This window comes from Ahaetulla prasina, chromosome 9 (assembly GCF_028640845.1).
Source record: "Ahaetulla prasina isolate Xishuangbanna chromosome 9, ASM2864084v1, whole genome shotgun sequence".
NCBI classification, from domain to species: Eukaryota; Metazoa; Chordata; class Lepidosauria; order Squamata; family Colubridae; genus Ahaetulla; species Ahaetulla prasina.
The window spans coordinates 30,606,637-30,624,605 of NC_080547.1; the positions used below are offsets into that span (position 1 = coordinate 30,606,637).

At 43.0% G+C, this 17,969-nt stretch overlaps 1 protein-coding gene across 2 annotated transcripts in view; it reads left to right on the forward strand.

Moving 5' to 3' along the window:
* The window catches only part of ADGRA2 (adhesion G protein-coupled receptor A2), a 121,103-nt gene that overhangs the window by 40,820 nt on the left and 62,314 nt on the right, over positions 1-17,969 (forward strand). For both annotated transcript variants that reach the window (XM_058194003.1, XM_058194004.1), the window contains exon 2: positions 5,290-5,361. In XM_058194003.1, coding sequence (XP_058049986.1) covers positions 5,290-5,361 — 72 coding nt within the window. The remainder of the gene's footprint in view (positions 1-5,289; positions 5,362-17,969) is intronic.

Genomic DNA, 17,969 nt, shown 5'->3' on the forward strand with positions numbered 1-17,969 from the left:
CAGGCAGGAAATTCCAGGGAACTTGCCAAACAGGATGCCTTCTTCTGTCAACTGCCCCAGGACCACCCTTTAAGCTGTGAAGTTGTATTTGGCTATATGCAGCCCAAGAAGCCATCAAATATGGGATATCTAAAGTTGAGCTTAACTTTATGTTACCACACTCCATAATGGATGATCCAATTTGCCTTTAGTGACAAGTTCTAAGGACTGTGCCAGATACTTAATTTTTCTTGACCTACAACACAACAATTATTCATTGAGGTCTTGGGACACTCAGAAGATGTTTTTCAAGTTGACATCTTCAATATCTGGGACCAAAGCAAATATTACTCATTCTTCCCTCGATTAGTTGTTTATTTCAACTGAGTGACTTTTAGCTGAAAAACAGAACATAAAGTCTTTAAATGAAAAGAAAAATAGTATTGTTTCATAATATAGCAGTTGCAAATTTTATATGGAATGTGAATAGACGTATCAAATGCTGTACTAGTTAAGATGTTGGACTAAGGGTAGAGAGACCAGGTTTTTATCCCTCCCCATACTTTAGCCATTGGAGTTCATTAGCCAACTTTGGGCCTGTTCATAGCCTTCCAGTGCAATCTACCTCACAGAATTTTTGGGGCATTCTTTAGATCATCTAAGCTCCTAAATGAAAGGCAGGTTAGAAAACAAGTTCATAAATAAATAATGAATTCTGTAACTGCATAATATTTTGAATTTCTGGGGCTTTCCATCATTTGCTTAACATATGGTATGACTGTGACCTCCCACCTCAATGTTTAAGTGGTAGAAAACAGTGATGAGATGTATGTAGAGAAAGAAGTGTGGGAAAAAAAGAGAACATTTTGGGGAGAAGGTAGAAACAATAAACAAACCATGAAAACAACCTGGTCCCTGTTCTTTCCAGATGGAAGTCAAAAAAGGATTATTGAACTCCAAGGGATACAGAATTAATGTTGGGGTTTGTACTTCTTGGTTCACTTTTCTTCAAATGGTGAAGAAGACTCCAGATGTGCATGCTTCTTCTCTTGAAATTCCCAGCTAAGATAAAGATGTGTTAGGAAAAAAACACAATAAAGAGTTGCCTTGCAAAACCATGAACCAAAGAGATACAACATCTAGATCTACTTTGGTTAAAAGATGGCATGGACCTATCATAGAAGAAATTCAGCTGAGCTGAGTTAAACTAGATGGGTGAACTTTTGAATGGTTTCATGCTGTTATCAAAAAGCAGCAGATTCACCTGTTTAAAGTATTCAGTTTTTAATCAATGTATACAGTGCTATCTGTGCTGACACATGGTTGTAAAACCAGAACTCTAAAAACAAAAAAGTAGTAAAGAAGCTGAAAATTACATGAACTATGGAACAGCACATGCTTGTCATGACACGAACAGAAATATATGGCCCCATCAACAGATAGAAATATGTCACATAAGGAAGTGAAATGTCTCATGGAAATGGCTAGGCAGCGGCCAACTCGTGCAGAATGAAGAGATGAAGGCTGGATAACAACAGTCTTTGATTGATTACCAAACATTGGACTGATGGTATAACTCAGTTCAAAGGTGTTAATTGGAAGAAACAGTTTGCAACATGTCAAAGCTGTTGGAAAGCAGCTGAAGAAGTCTTTGTCCTGCAGTAGTTGGATTTGGGCTGATAATGATGATTGCTGTATACATACAGGTAGTCCCCAACTTACAACAATTCATTTAGTGACTGTTTGAAGTTACAATGACAATGAAAAAAGTGTTTATGACCATTTTTTCACACTTACGACCATTGCAGGATCCCCATGGTCACGTGATCAAAACTCATACGCTTGGCAACTGACTCATATTTATGGTGGTTGCAGTGTCCCAGGGTCATGAGATCACCTTTTACAACCTTCTGACAAACAAAGTCAATGGGGAAGCAAGATTCACTTAACAACTGTCGTTGTTAAGAAAGGTCATAAAATGGGACAAAAATCACTTAACAAAGGTCTCACAGAAATTTTGGACTCAGTTATGGCTGTAAGTCAAGGATTACTAGTATATGTGCATCTGAATGCACATGTATCCCTATGCATACAGAGATCTCGTATCTCATGTATAGTTCACATTTAAATTGTTTTCTGCTGCATTTCAAGCAAAACCTTTACAGGCAGGCTACAACAAATTTGAAAACAAAATTAAATGCATTTAAAAAAAAGAAACTCTCAAAAGCATCTCACAGCCTAGAATGATGCTTCTATATCGGGGTGGGCAACTATAGGCCCATTTACAACCTGTGGATTTCAACTCCCAGATTTCCTGAGCCAGTCATACCCTGTTTTCCCAAAAATAAGACCTCCCCGGATAATAAGCCCAATCAGGCTTTTGAGCGCTAAAATAAACCCTCCCCAAAAATAAGCCTCCCCCCAAATAAGCCCTCCCGGAAAATATTTAAGCACCATTTCCTCTGATTAGGGTTAGGGAGACAGAGATGGAAATCAGGTAAGATGGCAAGAGGAGCCCATCTTGCTCCACACACCCCAAAATAATAAGATGTCCCCCGAAAAGAAGGCCAAGCGCTTATTTCAGGGTTCAGAAAAATATAAGACAGGGTCTTATTTTGGGGAAACATGGTAGTTGCTCACCCTATTCTATATGAAACTAATTTAAACAATTAGAAGCGCTTAAAAACCATAATAGTATACAGTTGGACAGATAGGCACTGATGGAAAAATGTGGACCTGAGAGAAATAAACTTCCTGCACAATTCATCACAGCCTCCTTGACAAGTACTTTCAAATGTCATTCTGACTTTATCATTGTCAAGTCAGGAAGTCAATTCAGAAACAACCCAAGGAAAAACGTGAAAGAGCATTTGGAAGAAAGGGCAGGAAAGTAGAATGCAGTTTCTATTTTTGCACAGGGAAGAAAATCTTAAGAAAAGTGAAAGATTTTTGTGCAATTGTTAACAGCAGTTGTTTGGGAAACATGGCTGCTACAAGGCCCATTCACTTAAAGTTTCCATGAAAAGAAGAATCTGAAGTGGATGCTGAGGTCAGGCTATCAAAAGCTCTGCAGCTGTTTGGTGGCCCTCTTAGCACAAGGCATGCTTGCCAGGGCTAATTGCTCATTAGAAAAGCTTTTTAATGAGAGCTGTAAGAATTGATGGGTGCTCCTTTTCTTTTCTTTTTTTCCTGGCTCCTTTCAGTTGGCAAGTTTTCTGCTTGCTTTGAGTGGAGGTCAAAAGAGGGCTGTTTTTGTGATCTTCCCAACTGTTTACTTTGAGAGCAAGCTTCCTAGTGCTGGTCAAAAACCTGACCTAGGGGGTACTTGAACCGGACTCCCATACAATGAGGAAGCCCAATGGGAATGGATGGACCAAGTCTCTTGGCAAATGGGGCTGAATAGTGGGCTTTGCAGGCCGTTGTGTGGGAGATCCTAATCCAGAGGCTGCCAACTTTGGCTTGTACACGCTGAAAATGAGCATCACACAAGGGAGATGCATAGACAGCATTCTCTACAACTTTGGGAGAGGAATAGACAAATGTATGGAGAAAAGATGCACCTTACAACTGATTTGATTCTGAGACTTTGGTCCTGTTGGAGAAAATCTATTTTTGTTAATATTTCAGTGGGTTTCCAAGCTGTTACTGGACTGGGCAGCCAGCCTTTGAAAACACACACTTATGCTGCCTAGAACTACTGATTATTCCCTCTGGACTCTTGCTTATGATTGGATCAGAATGAAAAAAATGCTTTAAAATTATATATTATTTGTGCAGAACTAACTATGCAGATATCTTCTGAATTAATCAAACACTGAGATGTTTTTCTTGACAAATGACTTTTCTCTGCATATTCCAGACAGAAATATTGAATGTGAATATCTAAAAGGTTTTTACTTTTCCTTAAGATGCCTATGCACATATAAGAAATTGGATGTGTTTGTGCACAAATGTGTGTGTGTTTGTACATTTGTGCTTACACACACAACCCGTTCATATGCTGATAGGTTTCTTTTCCTTCTAATTTTGTTTCTTTGGTGTTGGTTTGTTTATCTTTCCAGTTGTGTACTCTTTAGTTTACATCTGCTTGTTTTGCAATGTTTATTATTCCATTTATTAAATTATGCCTTAGTTATTTCCATTTTGCTAGGCTTTGCAAGCTTATTTCATTCTGGTAAGGATAGCAGTGATGAAAATCTAACCGTGTCACTCAGCCACACCACAGACATTCCCAGCCAGTAGTGGCACAGAGTAAAATAATGAATTCAGATGAAGGGAGAGATGAGATATATGTATTAAAAAATTCCATTAACCAGCTGGTACAGTTTAGATAAAGCTTTTCTCCTCCGTTTCCTTCAGCCATGGGAAAAGTATTGACACCTGGCCTCGGTTCCCGTTTGTAAATGTTACTATTATCTGTGGAGCTGATGTGAAAGCAAACCCCATAATGTCTGAGAAACATTATGCAAATTGTGCTTGCAAAGAACAGATAGCTAATCATGACTTCATCAGTTTGTGTTAGTCTCTGCTGTCTTTCCGTTAAACCATCTACAACCACCCAAAAACACACGGTGCTGACTAATGCAGAAATGAGCAACATTTGAAGTTACCATTAACATGTGGAAAGGCGGGGAAGGGTAGCAATTGGAGCCATTATGCAAAGTCAGGGGGGCATGTCATACATATAATAATAATAATTATAAAATACAATTATCTGCAAATAGAAATAGAACAACTATGGCAAAAGAAAGCAAAGGGAATATTAATAGTAATAGACACCTTAGATACAATCCCAAAACAACTTGAACACCATCGGCATTGACAATTTACCGTCAGTCAATTGCAAAAGGCAGCTTTACTTGGAACAGCTTACATTCTGCAACAATATCTCTAACATCAAACATCAACATCTGCCTATCCCAGGTCCTTAGGAAGCGCTCGATAGGTGGATTAAAAATGCCAAATCCCATCTGAACATCTGGCTGACTATGTGACAAAGCAATAATAATTACATACCAGGCTCCCCTTTTTTTCTGAAATAAGGATGCAATTTAGGCTACCCCTAAACTGTGAACACAACCTGTTTTGGAATTTGATTGGAGGCTGCAGGGCTGATTTGGGGAAATTGTGCTTAAAAAGGTTCTGCAGGCTACAAAAAAGAGGATTTGGGATTCTGTGAGAATGTTTAGCTAGTTTATCTATTTTGGAACCAACGACTCAATCAGTGACGACCAGACCCCTCTCCTGCCTCTTTAAGACCTGCATGTATGGTCAACAGAAACTACATAACACCTTTCTCTCTTTCTCCAGGATTTTGAGCAATAACAAAATAACAGCCCTGAAGAACGGCACTTTTTTTGAACTCCATGCTCTTGAAAAGTTGTAAGTACTAATTTTTGCTTCTTTTTTTAAAAAAAAAACTTATAGACTACTAGTCATGATCTCAGGAATTAGTGGCTAAACTATAGTGAAAGTGAACTTGGAGTGGTTGTGAACATATGTATGCATATACACCTGTGCCGATGTATCTATGTGTGGAAGTCCTGCATGACCATAGGAACTAGAAGACAGATTGCAAATATTCATTATCTGTGTTGATTGTAGAACTTGCTTACTGGTGGATCTGCTGGTCTTTATTTGTGTTTGTTGTGCCTTATTGACCACTGCATGTAGGTTGCATGGTGTCTTTCAACTTTGGCCAGTTAAACACATTAGAATCAGAAGCGTTTTCTGCCTCTTGCTTTATTGAACCTTTTAGAAAAAGTAATTGTAGCATAATTAATCAGTAAAAATAATTATAAGCATCATTAGAAGAAATTTAGATCTTGGGTAGTCATTGTTCCACTATATTCTGCATTGGTCCTATGTTATTTTGAGTATTTTGGACACCGCATTTTAAGAAAGATGGAGCAGATACATGTACAGAGAAAAAGAATGAAGATGATCAGAAGATGGATAATTTAACCCCAGCAGATAGAGATTTCAAGCATCTTTGGTATTTATGGATCTAACAGCAGATCCTATATAAGACACTCCTAGACCACAGATGATCTTTCAAAAGGCTGCTTTTCCCAGCTGTCCCAAGTTAAATCCCTTATCTAAATTACTTCTCCTGGAAGCTATTCTCAGCTTTAGTGAATCATCCATTTAGTCAAAGGATTTAGCAGCACCTCTAATGTTACATGAGAGATTTGCCACAGTGAACTCTAGAAAATCCCCCAGGTCAGATTGCAGTTTAAAAAACAATAACATAAAAAAAGCTTGGATTATTGTTTGAAACAAATTTCCTGAAGGAAAAGCAGATATAAGCAATTTTTTAAGAGGGGCCTTTCCTTATTCATTTTCTAAGGTTTATATAATGGTTATTTTGAAAATGGGAAAGGACCTTACAAGTTGTGTGTGATATTGCCTAATATTCACGTTGAATATAGGTGCAAAGATTCGGACTGCAATTTTGACCGAAACATTGAAGAAGACTGCTGTCTATAATGTATATAGTTTACACACTCACACCCATACAACAGTACATGCACACACAGACACACACACACACTTTAATTTATTTGGAGTGAGGTCAGGGCAACTGAATGGAGCTGAGCATTTACTGGCCGGATGCCCTTCCTCACACTTATGCAGAGCTCACAACAGATATTTTCTCCCTGTGCCCTGATAGAGAAACATCTGCTGCTGCCTTAGATTGAACTCTCAACTTTCCAAGTAGGAAGCAACGGTCTTCACATCTATGCCACTGTGCTACTCAATTTTTAAATATATATATATGCAAATTTTGATGGCCCACAATATCAATTAGAATCATCTAACGCTGTTCATTCTACTTGCTCAACCCGAAAAAGGCCATCTCCTGCAATTTTACTGTTACAGCTGCATATGAAGCTTACTGTCGCTCTCCTTCTCCTATAGCAGTTCTCTTTAGGTCCTCCCTCCCCTCCAAAAAGGAGAAGAGAAGGAAGTTCAGTTCCTGATTGTATCAACTTCTGTTTTGCTCTTGAGAGGCCCAGAAACATTCCAAATGAACTAGACCAATAGTTTTAAGAGGAAGTGGCCATGAAAAACAACTTTCTCAGACCAACAAAGTCAACTTTCTTATCTGAACTTGAAGGGCATCTCTATGGTTCAGGCCTTTCGTAGGAAGAGATTTATGTCTCCTTGTCCTTGTCCTCCAAATGTGGGTTTAATCTTTATATAGGTATGTTTGGGATGGGTGAGAAAGGAGAACTCACACCAAAGGGTTTTTGTTCAGAGATGATGAGTTTAGGCTGAGTTTCCCCACTGGCAAATGTATGACTGTGGCTTATTATACTGCTTAATGAGGCTTGAAAGTGCAGCTTTTTCTGGGTTTAGGGTTACATGTGCTGGAGGAATATTCATTCATATTGGAAAAGGGATGTATGAAAAATCAGATTAGGCACAGACTGACTAGATCTGACTCTGACTGGAGAAATGAATTGTTTGGAGCATGATTATTCTTTTTGGATTTTCACTTCTCTGCACGTATATGATGTTTATTTCTTGACTAGAAGTCAAGGTTTAAAACATGCAACTTTAGATTTAAAATATTGAATAATACACTTTGTGACAGTTTTTATTTTTATTTTATTTTTATTTTATTTATTTAATTTTGTCATAACAATATACACAAGGATAACAAGCATAACACAAAAGATTATATAACGTATAAACATATATATATGGGGAGAAAAAAGGTAGTATAAGCATAAATATATATAGGGGAAGAAACAATAGGACAGGAACGGTAGGCACATTTGTGCTCTTATGCACGCCCCTTAGAGTCCTCTTAGAAATGTGGTGAGGTCAACAGTGGATAGATTTTTAATAAAACTTTTGGGGTTATGAGATGAGACCACAAAGTCAGGTAATGCATTCCAAGCATAGATAATTCTGTTACAGAAATCGTGTTTTCTGCAATCTAAACTGGTGCGGTTGATGTTAAGTTTAAATCTGTTGGTAGCTCTTGTGTTGTTATAGTTGAAACTGAAGTAGTCATTGGCAGGAAGGACATTACAACGGATGATTTTATAAGCTAAACCCAGGTCCTGTCGAAGGCGACGAAGTTCCAAGTTTTCTAGACCCAGGATATCAAGTCTGGTGGAATAAGGTATTTTATTGGTTTCGGAGGAGTGAAGAATATCTATTAGTCTATTTAAAGTGACAGCTGAACTCTGAAGAAAGCTTTTATTTTAATGTTTTGTCTGAATTGCAGCTTAATGTGGACATAAGAAATAAATGAAGTTTAGAAATGAACATATGCAAAAGTGACATGACTAGGAAAGAAACCAATGAAAGATATATAGGAAAATTAAAAATAAATATAATGAATGCTACTAAGCAAACTCACTTTGCTTTATGTGTGTGTACATTTTATGATTCTGAATGGGTGTGAGCCAACAGCAACAAACTTTACAGGAGTCATACCCCTTCCTATATCTTTCCATATAATTGATGACATGAACATCAAGGTTGTTTAGATCAGTTTCCCAACAGCATACTTGTTAGGGCATTTCCTTACGAATAACAAGCAAGCTATTTTCACAGCTAAGAATTTTGCTGCCGTGTATGAACTAAAGCAGGAACAGTCTCTTTGCACTGAATCATACAGCACCATAATTGCAATTCTAGTCAGGTTTGCTTGCTTTTGGGAACTTTGCATGGATGTGCATATGATTGCAAATGAGAGGATGGCTTCCATAAGCAGATCATAGCCCATTGATTTAAAAAAGGAGTAGGGAATACAGACATTTCTACATCTAATAGTAGGGTCATGTGAATAAGTGTCAGTAAGAGTTGAAGTCCAAACTCGGGGCATTGAGAAACAAGACGAAAGCATGAACTTGCCCAGAGGAGAGGCACAAAACAACTTATGATTGTCTGTCTCTGTCTCTGTCTCTCTCTCTCTCTCTCACACACACACACAGACACACATACACTCAAGATTCAGTATGTTTATCACATGAACAAAAAGACAAGGGGAAAAATCCAGATGGAAAGAAGAAATTGCTTGATACAATTGCAGTGAAGTTCCTGGTTTGCAGTCTACATGGGATACCCCTAAGGGCAGGGACCTCTTTTCCCTACTAAAACTATGAGAGTTTATTTAATGTTCCTTCCATCTCCTTCTCCTCCTTTTGTTTTTCTTCTTCATAGTTCAGGGTTATTTGCATCCCTTGAGACTGGAACAAAGTGCTCATTAATGGCAAGGGATTACAGCTTGCCCAACAGGGAAGCTGCTCCAGAGGAGGGTAGTTGTTAGAGTTTCTGACTTTTCCTGGGCTTCCAAGGGAAAGTCTTAGCAATTTGGAACTCTCTATCAACTTCCCTGATGTTGCTAATGGAAGAGAAGCCCCCACCCCAGTTTTGATGTGGCTCCCGCCAAGTTTTGTATTTGCTTAAGCAATGCTTGAACTTGACCTTTGCATCCCCTTCTCCAATGGCGTCTTCTTGTTATTATTGTAATTCTTCTTCTTCCAGGCTAAAAAACTGTATCTAATTGGATTGGACCCCTGGGCACACAACATCTCTTTAAAGTTTCATTGGTTAGGGAGTTCTGAACAAACAGCCCACTCCATCCCAGTCTGCTCCAGATGGCATTAACCTCATGGTCACCTCTGGAATGTTCAAATTATGCTGGGAGACCAGAGCTGTCAGTCAAAGGGTATTGCTATTACCTCTTACGCTACCCATCCCCACCCTGGCTTGTGGCTTGGATAGGATGATGGTAAAGTTCTGGGGTGTGGTAGAGGGCAGAATGGCAGGAGCCACAATTAGTAATTGCTTCTGGTGTGTGTGTGTATGTGTATGTGTGCTACAGCTGCAGAGGGGAAAGTTTGGAGAGAATGATTAATGCACAAACTGAAGAGATATCCCAAGATGAAAGCATACACTCAATCTTACTCTTCCCTTTCAGGGTAATTAACATTATACAGAATGGTATAAATAATACTAAGTCGATGGATGTATCATTCCCCCACCCCCGCCCTGCAATATTTCTTAACCATCCCAAAAAGAATATATGTCTTTAGGCATTTTGTGACCAGTGGTACATTTAAGTAAATTTAGAAAGGGGGGAGGGGACCCGGAAATAGAAATGGGAAAAACCAGGAGAAACCCACAGTTGAATTTAATTCTATATATTTTTAAGAACCCTACAATTAAAAGCAGTTAATATAAACTCTCTATGTATATTTAGTAATTTTCCCATTTTACCACATTAATGGCAACAGCCTGGTACAGACCCACAACTTCTGCCTCCCTGATTCAGACTGTAGACTAAACAGCCTTACGCCACCTCTTTAGATAATCACCTGTCTGATTTCCCAAAGCAGTTAAGAAAGAGGTGGACAGACAGGAAGTTAGGAAAAGGGTCCAGGTTGTGATGGGCAGATGGATATATGGAAGGAAGTAAAAATCAGGCCTTCTTCAGGCTTCATGAATATCAAGCTGGTCCCTACTTTTAGTCTTTTTTCCAGGAACCAGGAAGTAGAACATCAGAAGGCACTGGGCTCCTTCTGAAGTTGAAGAGCTGATGTTCTACCTTGTCTCATTCATAACTTTAAAAAAACCTTATTTTTAAATTTATGTTTGTTTTAAGTGACCTTTGTGTATTGTTTTCATTATTGGTTTTATTGTATGCCACCCAGAGTCACTTTGTATCAGGTGGGTGGCCGTATAAATTTGATGAATGGATCAATGAATGAATGAATGAATGAATGACTTGATCATGGTGAGAGGACAGACAAGGAATGTATCACTGAAACCTGGGCAGAAAACTTGTTTGCTTGTGTATTATCCTTCCTTCCCTGGCCAAACTCTTGCTATTATTGAAAGGTATGAAGGCATTTGCAGCAGATTTTTTCCATCTTCCTGTTGATGAAAAGGAAGAACAAGGTATGTTTGCTTGCAAGTGTTCTTGTACTATCTGTGCAGTATATTATTACAGAAATGGAAACCACATAACATAACATAACAACAGAGTTGGAAGGGACCTTGGAGGCCTTCTAGTCCAACCCCCTGCCCAGGCATTCTCTTGACAACAAAGATCATTACTTGTCTATGGAGATTCTCAGTCATCCAGGCCAAGGTTGTCCCAAAAGTGCTTTTTCAAAAGGCAACTGGACTTTGTTTTTCCTTGAAGACATTTCTTTTCTCATCCAAGAAGCCTTTTCAGTTCAAAACTTGTTCTTTAAAAAAAACACATACTAGAGCATCCCACTTCAGGGTTAAGAGGAAAAGCCTGCTTTCCTGGAGCTTATTCATTTACTGCTCAGCCTGGTGTCTGCGGCAACAGCAAGGAGGGTCAATTACTGCCAATTGAGATGATGGCTTTGTATCCCAGACACTTTTGACAGAGCTGCACCCCGTTAACCCGCTCTGCCTGGCCTTAACAAGCAGCCAGGGGATGGGAATTCCATCTCTTGCACCAGGAACCTAAGCTGGGGCTTGAACCTCTGACCCAGACAGAGGAGGGAGTTTCTGTTTACCAGCCTTGCATTGTGCTGTCTCGGTCACACCTTGTCTTGGAGCAATGAGCATTGTTTATGATGTGTGACCTTTCTCCAAACTGAGTTCTCATCTCCCAGGGAATCATCTGAGAGAAGGAAGCTTAGAAAAATGGTAGCATTTTTCAGGTCCTGGTTGACCTCTTGGACTAAAGCATAGGGTAGATTTTTTTAAAAGAAAGACCTGATGCTGATGAGACCCCCCAGCTTTTCGCTTAACATCCTTTAAATATTGGGATGTCACTTACAGGTAGCCTTCAACTTATAACCACAGCTGAGCCCCACATTTCTATTGCTAAGTGAAACATTTGTTAAGTGAATTTTGCCCCATTTTAGCACCTTTTTGCCACAGTTGTTAAATGAATCGCTTCAGTTATGTTTATTTTATTTATTTATTTATTTATCACATTTATATACCGCCCTATCTCCCTAGGGACTCAGGGCGGTTCACAGGCAAATAAAAAGTACATATAAATACAGACTAAAATAACAGTTAAAAAACTTATTCTACATGGCCGAATTATTAAAAAGCAATATAAATAATAAAACTCCTTAAAACCAGTATAAATTTAAAATCTAATCCAGTCCTGCGCAGATGAATAAATGTGTTTTAAGCTCGCGACGGAAGGTTCGGAGGTCCGAAAGTTGACGAAGTCCTGGGGGGAGTTCGTTCCAGAGGGTGGGAGCCCCCACAGAGAAGGCCCTTCCCCTGGGTGTCGCCAGACGGCACTGCCTAGCTGACGGCACCCTGAGGAGTCCCTCTCTGTGAGAGCGCACGGGTCGGTGAGAGGTATTCGGTAGCAGTAGGCGGTCCCGTAAGTAGCCCGGCCCTATGCCATGGAGCGCTTTAAAGATGGTTACCAAAACCTTGAAGCGCACCCGGAAGGCCACAGGTAGCCAGTGCAGTCTGCGCAGGATAGGTGTCACACGGGAGCCGCGAGGGGCTCCCTCTATCACCCGCGCAGCTGCATTCTGAACTAACTGAAGCCTCCGGATGCCCCTCGGGGGAGCCCCATGTAGAGCGCATTGCAGTAATCCAGACGAGATGTCACGAGGGCGTGAGTGACCGTGCATAAGGCATCCCGGTCTAGAAAGGGGCGCAACTGGCGCACCAGGCGAACCTGGTAGAAAGCTCTCCTGGAGACGGCCGTCAAATGATCTTCAAAAGACAGCCGTTCATCCAGGAGGACGCCCAAGTTGCGCACCCTCTCCATCGGGGCCAATGACTCGCCCCCGACAGTCAGCCGTGGACTCAGCTGACTGTACCGGGATGCCGGCATCCACAGCCACTCTGTCTTGGAGGGATTGAGCTTGAGCCTGTTTCTCCCCATCCAGACCCGTACGGCTTCCAAACACCGGGACAGCACTTCGATAGCTTCGTTGGGGTGGCCCGGTGTGGAAAAGTACAGCTGGGTGTCATCAGCGTACAGCTGGTACCTCACACCGAAGCCACTGATGATCTCACCCAGCGGCTTCATGTAGATGTTGAACAGAAGGGCGAGAGAATCGACCCTGCGGCACCCACAAGTGAGGCGCCTCGGGGCCGACCTCTGCCCCCTGTCAACACCGTCTGCGACCGGTCGGAGAGATAGGAGGAGAACCACCGATAAGCGGTGCCTCCCACTCCCAATCCCTCCAACCGGCAGCAGGATACCATGGTCGATGGTATCAAAAGCCGCTGAGAGGTCTAATAGGACCAGGGCAGAGGAATAACCCCTATCCCTGGCCCTCCAGAGATCATCCACCAACGCGACCAAAGCCGCCTCAGTGCTGTAACCGGGCCGGAAACCGGACTGGAACGGGTCTAGATAGACAGTTTCATCCAGGTGTAAGGGAAACTGATATGCCACCATATTTCTACAACCTTCGCTGGGCAAGGTTGAGACCGGACGATAATTACCTAAAACAGCCGGGTCCAGGGAAGGCTTCTTGAGGAGGGGCCTCACCACCGCCTCTTTCAAGGCAGCCGGAAAGACTCCCTCCAACAAAGAAGCACTCGTAATCGCCTGGAGCCAGCCTCGTGTCACCTCCTGAGTGGCCAGCACCAACCAGGAGGGGCACGGGTCCAGTAAACACGTGGTGGCATTCAACCTATCCAACAACCTGTCCATGTCCTCGGGAGCCACAGGGTCAAACTCATCCCAAACAATGTCACCAAGACCACCCTCAGACGCCCCATCTGAATCGCCGCAATTATGGTCCAGACCGTCCCTAAGCTGAATGATTTTATCGTATAGATAACTGTTAAACTCCTCAGCACGTCCCTGTAACGGGTCATCCCGCTCCCCCTGGTGAAGGAGGGAACGAGTCACCCGAAACAGGGCGGCTGGGCAGTTATCCCCTGGGGGCCGCCAGCCGACATTGCTTGGCGGACGGCACCTTGAGAAGTCCCTCTCTGTGAGAGCGTACGGGTCGGTGAGAGGTATTCGGTAGCAGTAGGCAGTCCCGTAAGTAGCCCGGCCCTATGCCATGGAGCACTTTAAAGATGGTTACCAAAACCTTGAAGCGCACCCGGAAGGCCACAGGTAGCCAGTGCAGTCTGCGCAGGATAGGTGTCACACGGGAGCCACGAGGGGCTCCCTCTATCACCCGCACAGCTGCATTCTGAACTAACTGAAGCCTCTGGATGCCCCTCAAGGGGAGCCCCATGTAGAGAGCATTGCAGTAATCCAGACGAGATGTCACGAGGGCATGAGTGACCGTGCATAAGGCATCCCGGTCTAGAAAGGGGCGCAACTGGCGCACCAGGCAAACCTGGTAAAAAGCTCTCCTGGAGATGGCCGTCAAATGGTCTTTGAAGGACAGCCGTCCATCCAGGAGGACACCCAAGTTGCGCACCCTCTCCATCGGGGCCAATGACTCGCCCCCAACAGTCAGCCGTGGACTCAGCTGACTGTACCAGGATGCCGGCATCCACAGCCACTCTGTCTTGGAGGGATTGAGCTTGAGCCTGTTTCTCCCCATCCAGACCCGTACGGCTTCCAAACACCGGGACAGCACTTCGATAGCTTCGTTGGGGTGGCCCGGTGTGGAAAAGTACAGCTGGGTGTCATCAGCGTACAGCTGGTACCTCACACTGAAGCCACTGATGATCTCACCCAGCGGCTTCATATAGATGTTGAACAGAAGGGGCGAGAGAATCGACCCCTGCGGCACCCCACAAGTGAGGCGCCTCGGGGCCGACCTCTGCCCCCCTGTCAACACCGTCTGCGACCGGTCGGAGAGATAGGAGGAGAACCACCGATAAACGGTGCCTCCCACTCCCAATCCCTCCAACCGGCGCAGCAGGATACCATGGTCGATGGTATCAAAAGCCGCTGAGAGGTCTAATAGGACCAGGGCAGAGGAACAACCCCTATCCCTGGCCCTCCAGAGATCATCCACCAACGCGACCAAAGCCGTCTCAGTGCTGTAACCGGGCCGGAAACCGGACTGGAACGGGTCTAGATAGACAGTTTCATCCAGGTGTAGGGGAAACTGATATGCCACCATACTCTCTACAACCTTCGGCGGGTTGGAGACGATAATTACCTAAAACAGCGGGTCAGGAAGGCTTCTTGAGGAGGGGCCTCACCACTGCCTCTGTCAAGGCGGCCGGAAAGACTCCCTCCAACAAAGAAGCACTCGTAATCGCCTGGAGCCAGCCTCGTGTCACCTCCTGAGTGGCCAGCACCAACCAGGAGGGGCACGGGTCCAGTAAACACGTGGTGGCATTCAACCTACCCAACAACCTGTCCATGTCCTCGGGAGCCACAGGGTCAAACTCATCCCAAACAATGTCACCAAGACCACCCTCAGACGCCCCATCTGAATCGCCGCAATTATGGTCCAGACCGTCCCTAAGCTGAATGATTTTATCGTATAGATAACTGTTAAACTCCTCAGCACGTCCCTGTAACGGGTCATCCCGCTCCCCCTGGTGAAGGAGGGAAGGTAGTCAGGTATTTGGCGTAAACCGGGGAAGCTCGTTCCAGAGGTGGGAGCCCCACAGAAGGACCTTCCTGGGGGCCGCCAGCCGACATTGCTTGGCGGACGGCACCTTGAGAAGTCCCTCTCTGTGAGAGCGTACGGGTCGGTGGGAGGCATGAGGTAACAGCAGGCGGTCCCGTAAGTACCCAGGCCCTAAGCCATGGAGCGCTTTGAAGGTAGTAACCAAAACCTTAAAGTGCACTCGAAAGGCCACAGGTAGCCAGTGCAGTCTGCGCAGGAGCGGTGTTACGTGGGAGCTACGCGTAGCTCCCTCTATCACCCGTGCAGCTGCATTCTGGACTAACTGAAGCCTCCGAGTGCACCTCAAGGGGAGCCCCATGTAGAGAGCATTACAATAATCCAAGCGACAGGTAACGAGCGCATGAGTGACTGTGCACAAGGCATCCCGATCAAGGAAGGGGCGCAACTGCCGAACCAGGCGAACCTGGTGGAAGGCCCTCCTGGAGATGGCCGTCAAATGATCTTCAAACGACAGCCGTTCATCCAGGAGGACACCTAGGTTGCGCACCCTATCCTTTGGGGCCAATAACTCGCCTCCAACAGTCAGCCGCGGCTGCAGCTGACTGAATCAGGTGCCGGCATCCACAGCCACTCCGTCTTGGAGGGATTAAGCTTGAGCCTGTTTCTCCCCATCCAGACCCGTACGGCTTCCAAACACCGGGACAGCACTTCAACAGCTTCATTGGGGTGGCCCGGGGTGGAAAAGTACAATAATGGTCACTAAACGAACTGTTGTAAGTCAAGGATGACCCATAACCTACTTTGAAAGTAGAAAATATTTTGTTCTATGATCTTTTATGGATAAAATCCCGGAATTGCCAGTTGGCTCTAGATTCAAACCAGTGACAATGTGTTGAATCCAATACTTCCAGAAAAGCTCATTGGAGTTTGTCTTCTTCTACAACATACAATACACATGAATTACATATATGTCTAAATGGGTTCCCCCCCCCCCCAGTAATATCCATTCTGGATCATGTCCATTCCCTAAAATAAAGCTGAAAAAGCTTGTGTTTAGTTTGGCATTTAGTAGGTCACAAAGTTATTGTCCTCCCGTTCAAAGGCATTTTATAAATGACAGTTTAAAGTATCTTCATTTAATCTGAATGGGCATGTCAAATATTGAAAATATGTTGATGTTTTTCGTCACTTGGAAACTAAACACTTTGGAAACTAATGAAGCAACCTGGAAATAATGAGAAACTTCTTAATAGTGAGAACAATCAATCAGTGCAACTGCTTGCCTTCAGAAGTTGTGGGTCCTTCATCACTGGAGATTTTTAAGAAGAGACTAGACATCCACTTGTCTGAGGTGGTATAGGGTCTCCTGCTTGAACAGGGCCCTGGACTAGAAGACCTCCAAGGTCCCTTTCAGCTCTATTCTAATTGATCGATTGATTTATGGATGCTTTGCACTTTAGATATATAATGATTTCATATGATCAACCAACACATGCACAATAATTGACCAGGCTTTGTTCCAAAGGAAAACATCTAAGACATGGAACACCCCCTTCTACTTGGCCCTGTGGGTCACATTCCTAGAGTATTAGGATGTAACATTTATGCGATCCATTTCTGGCATCCACAGATTCATTTGTAATCTGAGATGAAAAACTAGACATTTCATATAACTCCAAATGACACATACATGCTTTTTTTAAAAATGGAAACACTCAAGCTTGGCCTTACATAGGACCCTCTGTCCAGCTTCATTATAGTTTTGCTGTGAACCATGTAATATTGGCATAGATTAGAACAATTTTCTAGAGCAAATATTCCCAGGTTGTCAGATATTTTTTGGCTTAGTTTAGAACACTGAATCACATTCCTACCCCTCCCTTTCAATCTTCCCCTTCTCCCAATGGTTTGCAGAGAAGGTTGCATCTCCTGCCAAAGACAAAATGAAGAGGCAAAAGCACATAAAATCATAAAATAAATGAAGGCACATAAAATCAAAAAAATTGATATACAGTTATATTCAGTGGTACAATTAGGACAAGATCTGCAGGCCAGTTTATAAAAATGGGTTGGTGGGTTTTTTGAGTTCTCCAGCTGTGGCACACCTGTTCTATTACATCCTGTCTAGAAGCCCAAGGGTCTAAAATTAGCATCAATTGTATAGCCTGTAGCATTATTCTGGATGTCTTTGGTACTCAGGACTTGTTTGATGTTCCCACAATATATTTATATATACTGATCTCCAAGGTCTTCCCTTTAGTCTTTTGCTTGAAAGCTGTAGGAAATCCTGTCCTCTCCTCCCACCCTTGACAACACAAATCACAATTATTAGAGGCCCAGATTTGGCTTGATAGTGCAGAATACATTAAACTAGCTTGAGATGTTTATTTATGTGTTAAGCAGACTTAATATAGCCACCTATATAGATTTGAGAATAGCTTAATAGAACAAGTGAGAATCACAAAGTTAGATCTCTCTGCCATAAAAAATCTGTCAATGATTCTG